This window comes from Lycium barbarum, chromosome 7, assembly GCF_019175385.1.
Source record: "Lycium barbarum isolate Lr01 chromosome 7, ASM1917538v2, whole genome shotgun sequence".
Taxonomy (NCBI): domain Eukaryota; kingdom Viridiplantae; phylum Streptophyta; class Magnoliopsida; order Solanales; family Solanaceae; genus Lycium; species Lycium barbarum.
In genome coordinates, this window is record NC_083343.1 from 28237711 (window position 1) to 28258086 (window position 20376).

The following is a 20376-nucleotide window of genomic DNA, read 5'->3' on the forward strand; positions in this document are numbered from 1 at the left end:
ATGGCAGATACAAGACTTCGGGGAGGTACAACAAATGAGGATGCAAGGCAATTTTCTTTTACTCACTGTTACAGGGAGGCTAAGTTTATGGAGGACCGACTTGCAAATTTGGGGGAGCAGAAGAACTAGAATTCATTCTTCGCTGAGGATATAAATTTGCCTAGATAAGTTAAAGCTACCATTGAAGAATGATGGAAATGGATTGCCAAATTTAAGGACTCGAGTGAAGGAAGGTAGATTTTCTTTTGAACCTGGATGAATGTTGCTTCCGTCAATATATAGATTCTAACATTTAGTTAGATCTTTTTTGAAAGCTCAAATGCATACATCTTTTAAAGGAGAAGTCCTCCTCACTTAGTTAATTATAATTTTTGCATAGGGATAGGTTTTACTCATTCCTCAATGCAACACTGGAGACAAAGGCTTCTTTAAGCAACTCCTCATGTAATCTTTTTTTCGGTGTTATGAAATAGCACCCAAGAACATCACTTGAGTGGTTTGGCAAAATCTAAATTTTAAGAAAGTGGTAAAGCCTTACTTGTGAAGTAACTGAAATACCAACATTCATGCCACATCCGCCTTCACTGGAGAGAGGGGTTGTTTCCCCTACTATGTCACTGACAACATTCTCTGATGACAGCCCACCTATTGGGGAGTTTGTGAACAGAGACCTGCACCAATAGAAAGCACAAACAACATTGTTTATTATTCTTCCTGCAGTTCAGGATTACGGAAACAGCAACTTGACGACACCATTATGAGAAAATAAAGATCACAGAGAACACGAAAAGGAAGAGTCTTAGTCCTACACAACCATCAAGATTAAAACCACTTCAAAAAACAGATATCACCAGAATATTCATTTGAAGATATCTTTTTAAACCAAGAAAAGAAAAGAGTTTGGCACAGGAAGACTGGTCACAACATAGTCAACTGACAGAGCATGACCAGCGTACATTACACAAAATCCAAGAAAATTCAAGGCATAAAGGAAACCTACGAATTCCACAGAGTACTAAAAGTGATAGCAGGTTTGAGAACTTTAAAGCAATTTGATCTCCAATTTTACAGGAAATTAATTTCACCGCATAACACTTGAGTCTTACAAAATTAACGACCAGAATTAAAAAAAGTTAAAATGAAAAGAAAATCATACTAAAAACTTTGGCCCCGAAGGCTTAGTTCAAGAAGCAAAGGTTGAGGGACTTGTGACTTAGGTCATAGGTTCGAGCCCTAAGCCGCAAGCGTGGTACTTAAGTAGAGAAGGGTAGAGCGACGAGCCGTATCCCTTAGTTTTGAAGGCTGCAGTTGGTCCTAAGGGTTTGCCCCAACGGATTACTCGGTCATAAAAAATAAAAAAATAAAAAAAAGCATACTAAAAGAAATATCAATTAATAGATAACTTGGATTCTCAAGACCTAAGAGTTACATGGAAGATTATGGAAAATTTTAGAACCTGGAATGACCTAAGTGCAAAGTGTCTCACATCTCAGCTAGTTGAGTTGATGGGAGATAAATACATAAACAAACTTCGCTTCAATAAAGGAATCGGATTTTAAAATGGCATAAGCAGTGATTTAGTCCCAAGACTCTAAAGCCAACAGAGCTTGAGAGAATATAAATCTCAACAAAATATGTCGTAAGAAAGAAAATATCTCAGATCTAATGTTCAGCTTAACCCTATTATCGACAAAGCATGAAATATAAGTCTTAGTGTCCTCAATCAATTACCTGTCCAATAGCTCATCCTCACAGGAATTCCCAGAAGAAGACAACCAATCTAAGTCAACAAAGTTGGAGTAGTCATATGCATCTGTATATTGTTGTTCAAGGGATCGATCTCTTTGCATGTCTACAAAATGTTGCCTTGTAGGAACTGTTTGAGCATACCTGCATAAAGAAAGATAAATAAGTAGCGCAGAAGGTAAGTAAGAAAATGATGTATATGGAGGTTTTTGCTTACTAGGAGAACAGCTACTTAAACTAGATTTCATGCTAAATCTAAATTCATTTAGATTCTCAAAAGTAGCATATTCACTTGCATGCAGTGAGAAATAGCATCCATAGACCAGAACTTCGACTAACCACAGAAATAATGGTAAGACAACACACAGCTATTCGGAGATGGTAACAATTTTGTATATTCAAAATGAACAAAAGTTGTTCTGGCCAATGGCCATAACTAAGGGGAATGTACCAAAATATACATCTGAAATTTCCATCTTCTTACAAAGATCCTAGAATAGCTTCTGAATCTTCCGTGTATTCCTGCTTACACTAAAAATAAAACAGCAGCAGACAATTCATTTTGTGTCCTGGATTGATGTATCCCTATCTTCAAAACAACTTGAGCTCCTTCCTTTCCATACAGTCCACCATATGCATTCACGAATTAAATCGCATCTATATTGCTGAGCAGACAGTCTTCTCCCTTTGTTCCAGCATGACAACATTTCCTTGGTGTTATTTGGCATGACCAGTGTATCCCTGCTAATGCTAGAAATATATCCCAAAGTTGTACAATGTAAGAACAAGTGACTATTAGTTTCCGGCTCTCTTTCAAGTAAGTGACATCTAGAGCAGAGTTGTAGACCTCTTTTATTTCAATTTTATCCTGTGTTAAGCAGGCCTTTCTGGTTAGCCAAACAAAACATGCCACTTTACAGGGGATCTTTACTTTCGAGATATGCTTCCAGGGCGAAAATTCGTCATAATATTGTCTAGTTAAGCACCTAATAGGAGCTTTTGGGGGAGAATCTGCCTGAGTTGTGTCCCGACCACCAAACCATGTCTTCATTCTGAGTGACCCCTATGAACGGGTTGATTGTGTTGTAGAAGTCCGCAATTCTAGTGATTTCTCAGTTATATTCAAGAATCTCCTATAAGTTGAGATTCCACCCATGGACGGACCAAACCTCATTGATAGTGGCCTTCTGTTGCTTATATAGTTTTTCAGAACACATTGTCTTCAAAGGCTCTTGCTCCAGCCCTTCCACACCTTCCTCCCCCCAGTGCACTACCCACCCACCTCCATCGATTCTATGAAGTTCCTCCTTTTGTTTGCTACTGCAACCCCATGAAAGAATTTTGTATATGAGTCCCCTTCCCCCCCCCCCCCCCCCCCCCCCTTCTTAACTGGTAAAGTTGTTGTCATGTGACCAGGAGGTCACGGGTTCGAGCCGTGGAAACAGCCTCTTGCAGAAATTCAAGGTAAGGCTGCGTACAATAGACCCTTGTGGTCTGGCCCTTCCCCGGATCCCGCGCATAGCGGGAGCTTAGTGCACCGGGCTGCCCTTTTTTTTTTTTAGTCCCCTTCTTAAAACCACATAGCCCTGGACTTCTGTTTCCAACTAGTTTGGGCTAATGATAAAGCCGCTAGTTCCCTCTCAAACCCTCTTTCCTCTCCCTCTCCCTTTTCCCCACCTCCCTCACCTTTTCCTGCCTTTCTAGTACCCCCACCTTTGTCATAATCTCCTTCATCCTCACTTCTACCTTCCCAAATACCTCTTTGTACCACACTTCTATGTCCTTCTTGAGCATGTTTAGCTTTTTGGCAATCTGAAAGAAGGATACCCTTCTACATCGTAACTACTCTACCAACCCGCCATCCCCAAAGTCCTCTGTTCACAACCACATATTCTCAAATCTAAACGGAGTTCTTGAACATCTTCCTCTACCCCCGTCTAGTATCAAGGAATTATTTTCTTTCACAAATCTGTTGGTTCAGACTAGGAATTTTCGGAAACTTGATCCTAGAGCTCTTAAACATATCTTATTGGGTATTATCCTACACAAAAAGGGTACAGATGCCATCATCCTCTTTCTAAGAGATTTTTTGTCGGCATGGATCTTACCTTTTGAGAGTCCGAACGCTATTTTGGTATTACACCATCACCCTCTTCTGGGGGTGGGGGGGGGGGGGGGGGGAGCAATAAGAAGGAAAAGATGATTCTCTCTAGTTCCATCACAGGAAAAAGTGAAACTGGAGACAATTTTCAAGTGGAGACTTTTGGATGTTTGGATAGATTTGATATGATAGCTTACTCAAGGAGAAATAGAGCAAAATAAGTCATTACATAATCTGCTGAAGTTGGATCCTCTTCTACTGGTGAGTTATCTACATTTTCTAATGAGTTAGATTTGCCTATTGCTCATAGAAAAAAGTCAAATCTTATACCAAACATCCTTTATTTAATTTGTCTCCTATAATTCCTATCTTCATTTTATAGAGCCTTTGCCTTGTCTATTACTTTTGTGTCTCTTATCCAAAATTGGAGGGAAGCTTTTGCAGATCCTAAATGAAGCAAGCATTGATTGAAAATATGAAGGCTCTGTCAAAAAAAAAAAAGAGTTGGGGACTTGTCACTTCACCACCAGACAAAAAGTTGGTTGGCTCCAAATGGGTGTTCAGTGTGGGAAACATAAAGTTGATGGCTCAATTGAAAGATTAAAAGAAAGATTGGTTGCCAAGGGATTCACTCAAACTTATAGAGTTGACCCAGTTGCAAAGATGAACCATATCAGAATTCTTTTGTCCTGTGCAGCTAATCTTGAATTGGACTTCCAACAGTTGGATGTGAAGAATGACATTTCTTAATGGATACTTAAGAGAAGAGGTGTATGTGAAGAATGCATTTCTTAATGGATACTTAGGAGAAGAGGTGTACATGGAGATCCCTCTTGGATTTGAAACTGAACAAATTAAGGGAAAGGTGTGCAGCCTCAAAAAAGCCTTGTGCGGACATGTTACCTTCTCAAAAAAAAAAAAAAAAAAAGCCTTGTGCGGACTGAAGCAATACCCTAGAGCTTGGTTTCACAGGTTCTCCCAAGCGATGATTCCTTTCGATCACCAACAAAGCAACGTTGATCATACCATCTTCATAAGACATCAAAAGGGTGAACTCCTCTTCCCATAGTATATGTTGATGACATAGTAATCATAGGAGATGACCCAATTGAAGAAGTTGTTAGCACAAGACTTTGAGAATCAAAGATCTCGAAAAGTTGCAGTATTTTGGGGGATTGAGGTTGCTAGATCAAAAAGATGAATATTTATTTCTTAAATGAAGTATATTCTAGATCTCTTGAAAGAAACTGGTTTGATAGGTTGCAAACTAGCAGAATTGCCTATATAAAGGAATCACAAGTTACAAACACGGGTTGGAGAGTCAATTGATAAGAAGCGATATCAGAGGTTGGATGACTCATTTATCTCTCTCACACTAGACCAGACATAGCCTATTCAGTCAGCTTGGTGAGTCAGTTCATGCATAATCCCTGAGATTCTCATATGCAAGTTGTCTTTCACATTTCGCAGTATATAAGTCTGCTCTAGGGAAAACTTTTCTTTTCTCTAAACATGGTCAAGTCCAGATAGAAGCTTTTATAGACACGGATTGCACTGGATCTTTAGATGATAGAAGATCTACATACGGTTACTGTACACTCGTAGAAGGGAACGTGGTTACTTGGAGAAGCAAGAAGCGAGTATAGTTGCCAGATCCAGTGCTAAAGTAGAAATATAGACCCACGATATTTATGAGCATCTTTGGCTACAAAAGTTACTGGAAGAATTGGGATTTTCTGAAAAAGGAAAACTTTCCTTGTACTGTGAACACAAAGCTGCAATTAGCATAGCTCAGATCTTGTTCAATATGACCACACAAAACATATTGAAATTGACCGGCACTTCATCAAAGAGAAAGCTACAAGTGGTACCTTAAGTTTGTTTCATGCACCAGCATCGCCAGGAAAACAGCTAGCGGATGTGCTTGCAAAAGGTCTCAACAAAAGGACTTTTCATACTTCAATTTGCAAGTTTGGCATGCCCAATATCTTTGCTCCAACTTGAAGGTGGTGTTGATTGTGTTAATTAATCAGCATGACTAGGAGCCTTTATTTTCCTTGTCCTAGGTTAATTATAGGAATAGAATATTTCTTTTCATTGTAATTTCAATTAGTTTTTTTTTTTTTTTTTTTGGTAAAGTAATAAAATTCATTAGTAAAACATCAAGAAGATGCAAGGTTACAGATGGGAAAAGCTGGCAGGCTTGGCAAAACCTGTAGAACAATCTAAAGATATCCTATCTCTACTGAACTAGAGAAAAGGAGCTGATAAAATCTAGAAAGTTACCCACATTGTTTACAGGGGCAAAAAAATGCCAACTAAAAAGACTAACTAAACACCTAGACTTTAGAGAGCAAATAGGAGTTGAGATTCCTTCAAAGCATCTGTTGTTTCTCTCCTTCCATAGGGTCCAAAAAATTACTGCTGGGATCATTCTCCAAATTCTTTTAATGGATTTGTCAACTCTCCAGAGTATCCAGCTAGCATATGCATCTTTGATGTTGAAGGGCATTACCCATTGTAGACCAAGCATAGAGTAGAAGAAAAACCAGAGGCTAGCTGCTGCAGGGCAGTGCAAAAATAGATGGTTGACACTTTCATTGGTCTGCTTGCACATGGTACACATGTTAACAACTATTACACCTCTCCTTCTAAGATTGTCTTGTGTTAGGCATGCTTCCTTCAGTGCAGTCCAAGTGAAGCAAGTAACTCTGAGAGGCTGTCTGGTTCTCCATACAAGCTTCCAAGGCCAAACCTCTAAAAGGCTATTTTGAGAGCACCAGTTGTTGTAACATTCCTTCACAGTGAAAATCTTTTCCTTAGAATTGCCCCAGAGTATTCTGTCCTGAAAATCTGCCACCAAAGTACTTTGTCCCAAACTTTCTAATAGAGAAAGAAAATTATCAACTTCCCAATCCTGTAAGTTTCTCCTTAAAATTGGTGTCCAACAGTTGTTAACTCTATATTGAGCTAATGTTGCTTCTTTGTTAGAAGCTATCAGAAATAGTGAGGGAAATAAATCTTTTACTAAAGTGTCCCCAAGCCATTTGTCCTGCCAAAATCTGATCTTGAGCCCATTTCCAGCCTTGAATGAGACAGCCTGGAAGAATTCCTCTTGGAGACTACTGATGTGTTTCCATACTCCAACACCATGTGGTTCATTGCTTTTCTTTGCAGTCCAGTGGTCTTGAATACCATATTTAGCTTTGATGATTTCCTTCCAGTACCCTGCCTCATTTTGACCATATCTCCAAAGCCACTTCATGAGTAGGCTGTTGTTATGAAACTTAAGATTTCTAATCCCCAGCCCCCCTTGGCCTTTGGGTTGAATAACTGATTGCCATTTGACCAAAGAGAATTTATGAGTAACACTGTTACCTTCCCATAGGAATTTCCTTCTAAGCCTGTCAATTTTCTTTAGAACTGAGGTTGGCATAGGGAAGAGTGACATAAAGTAAGTGGGAATGCTGTCTAGGACACTTTTGATGAGGGTGAGCCTGCCACCCAATGAGAGATATTGCATCTTCCAAGTGGCTAGTCTTTTCTCCATTCTTTCAATGACCCCACTCCATATCCCAGATGATTTGAATTTAGCACCCAAAGGAAGTCCCAAATAGGTGGTGGGAAAGGAGCCTGTTTTGCAGCTAAGAATATCAGCAAGAGCTTCTAGGTTGGTCACTTCATTCACTGGATATATAGTGCTCTTACGCATGTTGATATGAAGTCCAGAGATGGCCTCAAAGATCATGAGGGTAGTGTTGAGATTAGAGACCTGCTGACAATCAGCTCCACAAAATATAAGGGTGTCATCTGCATAGAGTAGATGAGAGACTGAGACTGAGGTGGAAGGATTTCTGCCCACTTGGAACCCTTGAATCCACTGAAGTTCTTTGGCCTTTGCTAACAGCTGAGATAATCCTTCCATCGCAATGATAAAGAGGAAAGGGGACAATGGATCCCCCTGCCTGAGTCCCTTTTGAGAAGAGAAAAACCCAACTGGACTTCTGTTCACCAGAATTGAAAACTTCACTGTCGAAATACAGAAATAAATCCACCTTATCCACCTTTCCCCGAAACCCATTTGCTTCAAAATGTTGACTAAATAAGCCCAGTTAAGCTGATCAAAAGCTTTCTCAATATCTAATTTGCATAGGATCCCAGTCTCACCACTTTTAATTTTCCAGTCTAGCACTTCATTGGCAATCATAGATGCATCAGTGATCTGTCTATTCTTCAGAAAAGCACTCTGCTGTCCAGAAACTAAGGAATCCACCACTTTTCCGAGCCTCTTAGCTAAAATTTTGGCCAGCAATTTGTAGACACTGCCTATAAGACTTATAGGCCTATAATCTCTAAGCTCTGCGACCCCTTTCTTCTTTGGGATAAGAGCAATGAAAGAGGCATTGCATGATCTCACCATTTGGCAGTTCTGATGAAAGAAATTAAAAGCTGCTAGCAGGTCTGCTTTGATGAAGTTCCATGATTTTTGAAAGAAAGCCATAGTGAAACCATCAGGGCCTGGAGCTTTGTCAATTAGTTTTACGATTCATTGTTTAAATACCCCTTCTCATGGGATGTAAGGTTGTACGGAAATACAAAGAAGCCTTTTCTTTTTCCTCAAATTTTGCATATGATTATTCATATAAGTAGGTCCCGTATGATATGTATCTGCTATGTCTATGACACTTATTTTGTTAGAAGGGTAACTCATGTTGCATTGCGTTATGTTACATTATGTATGCTTGCTTATAAATTAAAATCTTGTTCAACCTTTTTAAAGGTAGTTTATGAGACTTACTGGGTCATAAGACTCACTTCCCAACCTTTGATCTGCAGATTCTTTAGCAAGTATAGGTGAGTCTAGCAGGCGATTCTCATATGTTCCAGGCACAGTGGTGAGCTTCCACCTTTATTTTGTTGAGTTTATGGGCAGTTCCCAACCTCCTGACATCTTTAGGAGCTCCATGATGACCCTACGGAAGTAGTTTATGCATTTTGGAATATGTGAACGATGCAATCGCTTGTTGGGATGTATTATGCATGTGATTATGCTATGGTATCCACATTTTGAGGATTATCTATACATGGTATGTCTAAGAGTGTTGGTTTGGGCAATTGAGCGCCCTTATGATGTGTTCACGATTAACAGGTAGTAAAGTTTGGGTTCACCCCGATGAGAGTTCGGTCATCAACTGCTGGTCATCGCCATTACACTGAGACTGTAACTCCGGTAACATATGAGAAAATAACAGGCGAAAAATGTCTGGATGAGTTAATGTATAATGAATATTAGATTCATATAATGTGGGATGTATCTTACTTGAAAACCTAAAACTTGTATCATTCTAACTCCAAGATTATAACACTGATACCTCACAGACTAACAAAACTTTCAGTACTTTTTTTACAGAAACACACTGAAAAAGCATTGACCTGCACAGGGAAAAAGCTTGTTTGCAGAAAGAGGACAAAAAAAGCAATTGCAATAGGAAGTGTGGCACATAATTTGGGTAATTTGGGGCAAAAGCAGCAACAGAAAAGCTGGTGAGAAGGAAAATGAACCAGTTAAGAATATTGAACGAGAAACGGGGCTGCATTAAGTCTTTTAAAGGAAATAGGGAGAAGAAAGTGGGTTAAATAAGAACCCATTCCACCTGACATGATTTTCAGGTCAAAATTAGAGCTCCACTTTTAAAATATGACCCCCAAAAAAGCAGAAAATAATTTCTGAGGGCCATCGGACTGGGGAAACCCTGAATTAACCGTGGTGCACTTGCGGGAAACTCCTTGCCGAGGGCCTGTGCACCCACGGGATTAGTCGGGGCTCAAAGAGACTCGGACACCCGTGGCTAATCAAAAAAAAAAAAAGCAGAAAATAGGAAAGTAACTAATAAATCCTAATAGCACAATAATGTAGAGAGTAGTCCAAATTAGCAGGTCACTAGCTAAAACATTGCAGAATCACCAATAGATTCATAATTGCACAGTATAAAAAAGATGCAAAACCTAAGAGACTTCCTTCAATCATATAAATTTTGTGTACCTTAAATATGTCAAATCACTTTCACAAGTTGACATTTCCGGTGTTGATTCGGAGAGAGATTTGCTTCCTTCTTTTGAATTATTAGACTTAGAAAGACCCTTTCCAATATTCCGAGTTGATAGGGGAAATTGACTTTCATGAAGAATGTTCCCATCTGAGAATGATCTTTGAAAGAGCGACCTGTTTATCACCATAATCCTTACTTCAAAACAAGAAATTACAGGAAAAGATCAAGTCGCTAGGGGGCACATTTCTGCCATCTCTGTTGAAACACATTATCTCCGAGTAAATTAAGTAAACCTTGAAAATGCAACAGAATATCAAAGCCTTTGTCTTATATATTCGTCTAGTCTCATCCTGATTTAGATGATAAATATCTAATCTATGGAAAGCAAGAAAGTTAAAGAGGCATAACATCACAGGTCTGACAATCATACCTTCCATTGTCACCAACATAGCTTTCCCCATTCCTACCCACATAGTAATGCTGATACATGTCCAGTTCCCATATATCAGGTCTACCCTCTTGCGGCTGAAAGTACCCCAAAAACCTGTTCATAGAATGTCATCAGAATTCCAACTAGCAGGCTCATAGACATTGCTAAAACTATCTGAAATTTCAAGTAACTTGGCAAATAGATTATCAGAAGAGAAGTTGAACTTAAAGGATTTGCACAAACTAAACCACTCGCTCAGACTGCATTGACACATGCGAATAAAGAGAAAATAAGCTTACACATTAATAGCATTTTGTTTTTCTGCATCCATGTAGGCATTGCTGTAATATCTCTGAAGAGTCCTAAAGAACTCCTGTGATTGAATTGCAGCTTTCCACTGGCCCCTCCTCTTTGAAAATATCTGCAGGACGTTGTCCCAAGATTAAACTATTAACATTGGATGAGAAAAGATAAAACATACATGTGTAGAATGTCCTGGGCTTCGTTTCCATTAGTATCAAGGAGGCGTACGGGATAATAGCAAATAAAAATGAGGCAAGAATAACTAATTTCGGGTCCCTACCATTTTATCTCCTTAAGTTTCATTTTCTAATCGCTGGATTGTATCTTCTATTTACAAAAAAAAAAAAAAAAAAAAAAAAAAAAAAACATAGTTCTATTAGGTCGCTGGCTCTAGTTACAAGTCAAAAGGTTCTTTCCTTTCTCAATTTGCAAGAAACTAATTTTCACACCTTTAGTGAAGATGAAAAACAAAAGAAAAGATATAACAGAGTTGGGAGTACAAAACACATGAACTCCCCACCCACGCACCCTAGAAATCACAACAATGAAGCTGTTTGTAACATAACTTCTTTGATACTTTTTTTTTTTTTTGAGAAAACGAAACTTCTATGATATTTTTATCTGCCTAGGGAGTACAGTCATTTCAAATATCAAATAAGAAAACTGAAAGACTTATGTATCATCTACCGCATTAAGAATTATCGCAAATAATTTTCATTACAGTCTAGCCAACCTAATAATTTGCAGAAAGAAAATTAGAGATAGAAGTAAATAACCATATTAATTGACAGTTGGCAAACTTGATGGACGACTCTGAATGACTCGGGTTGTGTCATGTTTTCAACTTAACATAGTTTTGACACCGATGAGGTCTTTATTTTTTAATGAAATATTGATTTATAAATAATGTGCAAAAAGAAAAGGGAAATGCTAAGCACCAGCTATACCTTGTTGTGAGCTGCAGAGCCACCATATTGATGAGCAAGTGTGTCACCCATCCTCTCATAGAACCCCATTAATTCTTCCGCCAAAGGATCATCAAGGTCTATCTTTGTTGAATTTGTAACTCCTAATGCATGAAATTGATGACCCAAAGCAGCCAATCCATATGCATACTGTGCCACATTAGTACGATCCAAACAATCTATGCAATTTGTCCTTAGCACCCCCCTTTGGAACATTGCTGGTTTCAGATAGCCGTTACTCACGTAGTTATATCCACTGGTTTTCCCATCTGAATTATCTGACTCACTGTTGTCATTATTATATTGTTTCTCAACATCAGGGTCAAAATGTCTCATACGATCCACATTACTAGCAGCAGCATATCTGTGCCACATCATTGCAACTATTTTTAAAATACAATTCTAAGCAGCTCAAACATCCCACGGAAGAACCTAATGTATATTCAATTCAACGTTATCCCTTTGTTATTGACCTACTTCAAGTGATACCTCACATCAACGTATAAGTTTCCTATCATCTTTGGAAAACTCTGAAATGCAGAATTTCTAAGCTGAATCACTGAAAATGGAAAAGCCCTTTTGACTCTTGTTGTAATGACTTGAAAGGTAGCAGATGTACCATGGCATCAAGAAAAATTATAGCAAGGCATTGTATAAGGAAGCCAATCAAATAGCAAAAGAGTAGGACTGTACCAAAAGCTTTCTGAAGGAAAAACAGAGAAACCTCTTTCACAATGAAGAGCGCTAGAACCAGGGAGTCTTGATAGGTAGAACTGGGAAGAAACTACGAGATACTATGTTATTTACAGTACTAGAGAATGGATAAACAGAGGAGCTGGCAGGGTTTTGGGCAAGGGGTGTGTAGTATTCATCATTTGGGAACAGATATACCCACATCCCCTATTGCGGAACAAGAATAAATGCACGAGTATAGTTGATGCGCTCTCTATTAGAAAATGTTGGAAAGCAGGTTATGGCCAGCGATTATTAGTGTAAAGGGCTTCCCCTACACCTTGGCATTCGGCTCGGCTTTCTACCACATTTGGACCTACTTATGTAGAAACATCTGCAGGGGGCAGATGAAGGAAATATGTCATTTGCAGTATGCAGATGACACAGTGATCTTCTATGAGCCTAAGGTTGAGCAGATTGGTTACATTAGAATGATTTTGACAATTTTTGAGGTCTGTTCTGGATTGAAAGTCAATTGGGGGAAAACAAGTTTGTTTCCAATAAAGGAGGTGCCAAACATACAAAATCTTGCTCACATCTTAGGCTGTAAAGTGGAGAACTTGCCAACAACTTACCTTGGCATGCCTCTAGGAAGCAAACACAAAGCAGGGGAAATCTGGGATGGTATAGTGGAGAAAACGGAAAAAAAAAACTGGCTAGGTGGAAGGCTCAATATTTATCTCTGGGAGGAAGGCTGACTCTTATCAACTCTGTCCTAGATTCTTTGCCTACTTATGTTATGCCCTTGTTCCCTTTACCTTCCAATATACAGAAAATTCTGAATAGACTCAGAAGGGAGTTCTTATGGCATGGGAATAGAGAGGGCAAAGGTTACAACTGGGTGAAATGGCAGATAGCAATGAAGGGGAAAGAGAGGGGTGGTTTGGGCATCAGAAACTTGAGATCACAAAACAATAGCTTATTGATGAAATGGCTATGGAGGTACAATAGTGAGGAAAATGCACTGTGGATGGAGGTTATTAAATGCAAATTTGGTGAACTCAATCCATGTTGTACTAATGTGAGTAATGGTACTTATGGTGTTGGAGTATGGAAAACAATAAGAGCTCTGTGGCCAAAGCTGGAAAGGAACTTGCAGATGAAAGTAGGAGATGGGAAAAAAGCAAAGTTCTGGAGAGATGCTTGGAATGAACAAGTCCCACTTATGGAAGTTTATCCAGATCTATTCATTTTAAGTGACAACCCAGAGGTCACTATACATGAAGTTTGGAGTGCTCAGGGATGGGACTTAACTTTTAGAAGATTTTTGAATGACTGGGAGGTGGAAAGGGTGGTTAGTTTGTTGAATACAATTGGTAATTTTCATGGCACTACCTCTGATCCAGACACTTTGAGATGGAGACACAACATTGATGGGCAATTCACTGTAAGCAGGGTTTACAAAAAGGAGGACATGGTGCAGAATGGGGAGCAGTCAAAATTTTGGCTCAAAATATGGAAGTGTCCAGCCCCAACCAAGGTGAAATGTTTCACCTGGCTGGTGGCAACGAGAGCTTGTTTAACACATGAAGTATTGAGGAGAAAGGGACGCATCATAGTTTCCAGATGTTATCTTTGCAATGAAACAAATGAAACCAACAACCATCTTTTTCTTCACTGCAAATTCACAGCACAGCTTTGGTCTTTGTTCTTCAACCTGACAGAGACTAACTGGACTATGCCTGAGCATACTGCAGATTTACTAAATTGTTGGATGAGAAGAGGAGGCAGCAAGAGCCAGAAAAAATGGTGGAGGATGATCCCTCATTGTATTTGGCGGACTATTTGGAAAGAAAGGAATGAAAGGTGTTTTGAAGATAGATCCAATTCCATTCAAAAAGTCAAATGGAATTGTATAGTATCTTTCTACTTTTGGTGTAAAGAAATAGGATTAGAAGATATAGATCAGTTTGTAGATTTATTAAGATCAATGTAAGTATTTCTTTTACTCTTTCTGCCTTCAGTTTAACTCTTTTTGATGGTCTCCAGCATATCCTAAATGCTGAGGAATACAATTTACCAGTTTCAAAAAAAATGTAGAAACATATGTGTCTTTGTCCCATCTCATAGGATCAAATTTGATCCCAAGGAAACAATATAAATCGAATCCAGTGTTATCAAAGGCGCGCTTAAGCCCTAAAGTGAGGCTCAAAACATGTTGAGCGCTTCGGCTCGCTTTATGTGCGCTTCAGTGTCATCATCAAGGCTCTAAGACATACTTTTCCTGCCAATGAGCCTCTCTTGATGAGGTGACACTAGATGATTGATATTTCACTTTATCGCAATATTTTTACAATTTCATTGTCCATATAGTTGTTATTCATGCTTATTATTATTAATCTTGGACTAAACATATATATATTTGTATTATTGTACCATTGCGCTTTTTTTCATTAAAGCGCACGCTTTATTTGCGCTTTGCGCTTAAAGGCCCAGCTGACCTTAGAGCTTTTTTGCGCTTTTCGCTTTTGATAACACTGATCGAATCTTAATTGATGATGAATGAATAGATTTTAAAAAGAAACAATTATATGAAGCTTGTAATTTTGTTTTAAAACTAATTATTGTTCATGTGTATCAAGTTAATTCCTCTAAGCATAAACATATCCCTTAATCATGCCATCTGACAATGACAGGGACTAAAACCTAATTTGTTTTGCACCATCCCTCCACAAATTCAAATCTAAATCAGCACAAGTATGCCGTCCTGCAGCCTCATACGTCTAGTGAGCCTTTTCACCTGTCTAGACTGCAGAGACCGGGGGCCGATCACTTAGGACTTCGAATATGACAAAACAATAAGTCAAACACCAAAAACGAGATGTCTCAAAAGTTTTAGCCTATTTCCGTCTCAAGACAATTATACCCAGCCAATCAACTGAGATGACAAGCACAGCATAACTAGAGACTGCAGTTCTTTCGCAATTCTGATACATGACTTTCTCCTGGGGTAATTTATTAGTAGTATGTTAGACCAATAACTGATCCAAACTTTAAATACAGGAAGTTCAGGAAAAGATGGTCATCACTTTTGAATACATAATGAAGTAATTAAAAATATGCTCTCTAATAGCTTAAGCTTTTAAATGAGATGGTCACACACTTCAAAATAATATGAAAGCAGGCAGAGGTCCTGGATTAGAGTCTCACCGCCACCCATTTCCATGTGTTTGGCCCATGAAAAAAATTGAAGCCCGCAGGTGAGGGAGCGCGTGTGAAGACATAATTAAGTAATTTAAAGTATGCTCACTATAAGCTAAAGCTTTTTGATGAGATGGTCACACACTTCAAGAATTACCATCCGTTTGATGCAGCTTGGCAAGATTTACATTCATTAGTCCATAAAATTTCCATAAGCTTTTAAGAAGGGATAAAAAAGGGAAACACTACCCGAAGGAGGATACTTAGTGCAACTACACCAAAGAGGGAAAAAAAAATCTAGATATTCAAGACTGTGAGTGTAAAGAAATAATACAAAATTGATTGGTCTTCTGACAGCAGCATAGAGGGATAAGGTGAAACATCAAAGAGAATGAAACATCAAAAAAAGATAAAGACTTTGCTTAAGATGAGAAATGACCAATTGGACATGATGTAAATAATCAACGCAATTATACAGAACTCTATATGTGCCAACACATGAAAGCAGATTATTTGTATAGAAAGAATGTCTTCCCAATGTTTGCATTTGTCAAATGACATGAGAAACTTACTCGATAGTCGGCCATTTCAAACATCCCTCAGATCTTAAGGCTGGTGTTACTTGACAATAGAAGAAACCTGTCAAATTCAATGCATATGTAGCCACTTTTCCCAGAGAAAACAAGACATTTGTAGTTTTGCTGAAAAAGGGGGGAAAAGAAAAAGCAAAAGTTAAAGCAAATCCGATCTTTGAATAAGAAGTTAAAGAAACAGAAATAAAAAAGTCAAATACCCTCGTGAATGCTTGTTCAAATCCCAGTGCAGAAATCTAAGTCGATTCTCCTCAGATAGATCCTTATTGATGAATTCAATTGCATTAGCAAATTCTGTGCGAAGGATAGACTCCCGGGGCTTTTTTTCTTGGGTCTGTCAATTGAAGAATTTCACAGTGGTGAGATGCTTTTCTCCTTATTCTCTCTTCTTTTAGCATATTAGCATGCCTAGTGAGCTAGGGAGGGGGGAATCAGGGTGTTCAAGGAAGAAGGCTCTCTGCTCCAAAGAAGATACATGTTTTTACTTGCCCCTTAAGACATTATAACAGTATTGAGTCTGATCCTTTGACAGAGACAACAACAGACTGAAAAAAACATCCCTCACCTTAATCAGATCCAATATAATTATGGGGTTCCCATATCTCTCAGCAAGATTCTCGAAATGAAGTCTCGTTGCTTCATATGTTTGATCCTTCTTTGACACTAAATGACAAACACTAAGTTAACCTAACAGCAATTTTAAATTCTTACAAAGGTAGCATGAACTAGCCTGAACATACATATAATATCAGGCTTAAGAATTAGTCGTGAAGTTTCCTGAAACCAAAAGAGCGGGATGGACCCACGATTTTGAACAACAGAACTAATTTGCACTGGCAAATCTTCAGCGACATCCTCAAATAGCATCTGCTCAGTCTCAACATCATTCGCAACTCTACCATTTTCATTTACGCCTCGCTTCAGATATCTAGAAAGGCCAAAAAAAAAAAAAAACAGTTAGCACCAGAATTGAAGAGTGCGCTCTAAGAAGAAAGACATGATGCCAGATGAGAAATATAATTCAAGAAGACTGATGGAAATGTCCAGTAGTTGAACAGATACCTGAAACCTATGGGATTGCATAATAAACCATGCTAAAAAGTACTACACAATCACCCATTTAAAATGTACAGTAACAAACATTGCAAGCCTGGGCATCTTTCTATAACAACTTTATCAAGTTATGCTGCAGGTTGTCTGGTTTCCTGTAAACATAAGCTATACTAGCTCATCAGTAGCCACATAGACTATGCTATTAACTGCCAACCATGGATTGAAGCCACAGATCATACAGAAAACTTGGCCAACTTGCCAAAATAGAATACCTTCTGCAAATGTAGACTAATATCGAGAAAGTTTAGATGATAAACTGTAACTACTTCTACACACACGCAGTACAAAATCGTTAAATACCATACTTCCTATCCATATCAAAAATGTTAAATACTCTCTCCCACACACACACACACGTGTGTCTATATATATATAATATAGGGGAAATAACCCATATATACGGCCCACGCATCTAGTTTGCAGCCGAGCCCACTGTACCATCGGTATATATACTAATGTATACATACGGCCCACACATCTAGTTTGTAGCCGATGTAGCCCATGGTATCTACTTTGTCTATATAATGTATATTTACTATTATATATAAGAGCAAATGTGGGGACTTTTGTAGTCCTCACAATAATTTCCCAATTTTTTTAAAACTTTTTAATTAATTACTTTTAGGTCCTAATCTTATTTATTTAAGTCAATTTTTTTGTTTTTTGTTTTTAAGGTCTACTTTTCAAAAGCTATCGAACCTGGGGACTTTTGTAGTCCTCACAATAATTTTCAAAATTTTTTAAAACTTTTTAATTAATTACTTTTAGGTCCTAATCTTATTTATTTAAGTCAATTTTTTTATTTTTTGTTTTTAAGGTCTACTTTTGAAAAGCTATCGAACTTCCTACCTCATTTTTCATGTTCTTTGGTTTTCTGGTTGGTGCTCGATATCGGCATTTGAGCCCAATTAATCCAGCTAATTCGCACTGTGTCGCGCCTATTCGGGGGGAGCGCTTCCTCCAAAGATTTTTTCCATATCCATGTTCGAACCCCTAATCCCTAATTAAGAGAGGAGCAGCTCCAGCCGCTGCACAAGTTAAATTATGTATTTGTCTTAAAAGTTCAATAACTATGTATAGATTATTTATTTAGAACTAAATAACTTCAAAAAATTAGGATACATAAGTTATAAATGTCAAATTCTGGCTCCACATTTGATTTGAAGTAAATAATTTCATCAAAATGGAAGTTAAAATATTAAAGGAGTGGAATGAAAATTTTGCTTTCATATAACTACCCACTTGTGGGACTACAATGGGTATATGGTTGTTGTTGTTGTATACTTGTACTAACACAAATTATATTTCTTTAGTTAAAATATCTACTTTTATATCTTGAGTTTGGGTCCGGGCTTACACGGGCCTCACATAACTAGTGCTTTGTATAATCAGGTATAAACACACGAAACCAACTCAAGTTGCAACGTATAGATAATGTATCTGTTCTGTATAGCTATGTATAAGTTTCTCAACTTCTTTTGTAACTTTTGCATCTGCTTGATGCCTTTTTATATACACTATACATTAATGTATATGCTTTGTATAACAATGCATAAACATTGTAAAACTATGCGGGGACTAAAACATTCCTATCTAACACCACCATATCTCCATCGGTACACCATCATCCATTGTTTCATTCCCACAGTAGCACAATGAGAGTCACTACTCAAGAAAACATAGGGATTAGGCAGAACCACAACAGATACACCATCATATACATAGAAACCATGACATAGGAGAGGGCAGAGAGCTAATTCTTCATCAGCACTTTGGCAAACAACAGAGCTCATGCCACTCACGAGCTCGTTCCCCCGGCAGCGTCCATCTCCATCGTCATCCCAAAACTCCACTGCTCACGCACACACAAAACAGGGAAATACAGAAGGAGTCTTCTTCTTCACAATATAGAGAAGTTAGGATAATAGCTGTAGAGATCTAGAGAGTAGAGCACAGATAGAGGATTTTTCTTGGGAGAAATAACGTTGAAAGGGGAACACAGGAAGATTCCATTTTTGAATAAAGAGAGCACGAGGTGTCTCCGGCTTGTTAGGATTTGGATTTGGAGCTCCATTTCTGTTGGGCATTGTTCGAATGGACGAAGGGAAAAATCATATAAGCGAAGAAACAGAGAGGAGCGGAGAAAGAGGAATATGGGGAGAAGGGAAATAAGTTAGTTGAGTGAGGAGCTTTGAGAAAGTGTAGAAGGAGATGGAGAAGCCATGGAAGAATAGATCCAATAAACAGAGCCTAACGTGGGAGACTTGCAAACTAAATTGCCGAAGGGTTAATTGGGGTAAGAAGTGGATAGTTGGGCCAAAATTGACAAACTAGATGCCTGAATGGACGCTCAGCTTAATTTTCCCTATAATATATCTTATCCATGACGAGGCCCAAAAGCTTTTGTATTTTATAATGAGAACAGTACACTTTAAACTGTTCAATAGAGCAGAACAAGGCTAATATACACTGAGCAAACAGAAGATATCACATGTCATTTTCCAGATTGCATGACCGTCATAAGAAACTCAGACATTACCTTGTAGTCAGTTTTATAAGTAAAAATATTGTCATTAGTGACTACTCAACGTACAGAAATTGCCACCGACCAACAGAGAGATTTAAGATTAAAATGTAGTGAATGCAGAAGGTAGATCCTTCAAAATGGGAGTGTGTTAGATTTACAGCACAATTATGGACAATGTTCCTATGTCTCACAGAAGTCCAATGGACAATGCCTGAGCACACTGCTGACTTGCTAAGCCGCTGGATTAGAAGAGGGGGAAGCAAGAGCCAGAAAAACTGGTGGAAAGTAATCCCTTCATGCATCTGGTGGACGGTATGGAAAGAAAGGAATGGGAGATGCTTTGAAGATACATCAAATTCTATTCAGAAAGTGAAGGAGAATTGTATCGTATCATTCTACTTTTGGTGTAAAGAACAATGTATAGAGAATGTAGATGATCTTGTAGATTTATTAGGAGCACTGTAAGTTTATCTTTACCTTTAAAATCTTTTTCTTTACTGTCCTTTTTGGAGGTTGCCAGCATTAAGGAATACAACAACTACAACAACAACAACAACAACAACAACAAAAAAAAAAAGGGAGAGTGTTAGGATCAGGAGACTAAAGGCCTTCAATATGTTCCTTTTGGAATGGCTATGGACGTCCTCAAATGTTAGAAATGCATAACGGGGAAAG

General features: G+C 38.3%; 1 protein-coding gene across 1 annotated transcript in view; it reads right to left on the bottom strand.

Annotated features, from left to right (window-relative positions):
- The window catches only part of LOC132603341 (phosphoinositide phosphatase SAC3-like), a 33962-nt gene that overhangs the window by 2358 nt on the left and 11228 nt on the right, over nt 1-20376 (bottom strand). The window contains exons 6-15 of the mRNA XM_060316363.1: nt 16802-16989; nt 16627-16724; nt 16262-16395; nt 16041-16169; nt 11578-11959; nt 10627-10748; nt 10328-10441; nt 9891-10070; nt 1732-1890; nt 539-671 (exon numbers count right to left, since the gene is read on the bottom strand). Of these exons, the coding sequence (XP_060172346.1) occupies nt 539-671; nt 1732-1890; nt 9891-10070; nt 10328-10441; nt 10627-10748; nt 11578-11959; nt 16041-16169; nt 16262-16395; nt 16627-16724; nt 16802-16989 (1639 nt within the window). The remainder of the gene's footprint in view (nt 1-538; nt 672-1731; nt 1891-9890; nt 10071-10327; nt 10442-10626; nt 10749-11577; nt 11960-16040; nt 16170-16261; nt 16396-16626; nt 16725-16801; nt 16990-20376) is intronic.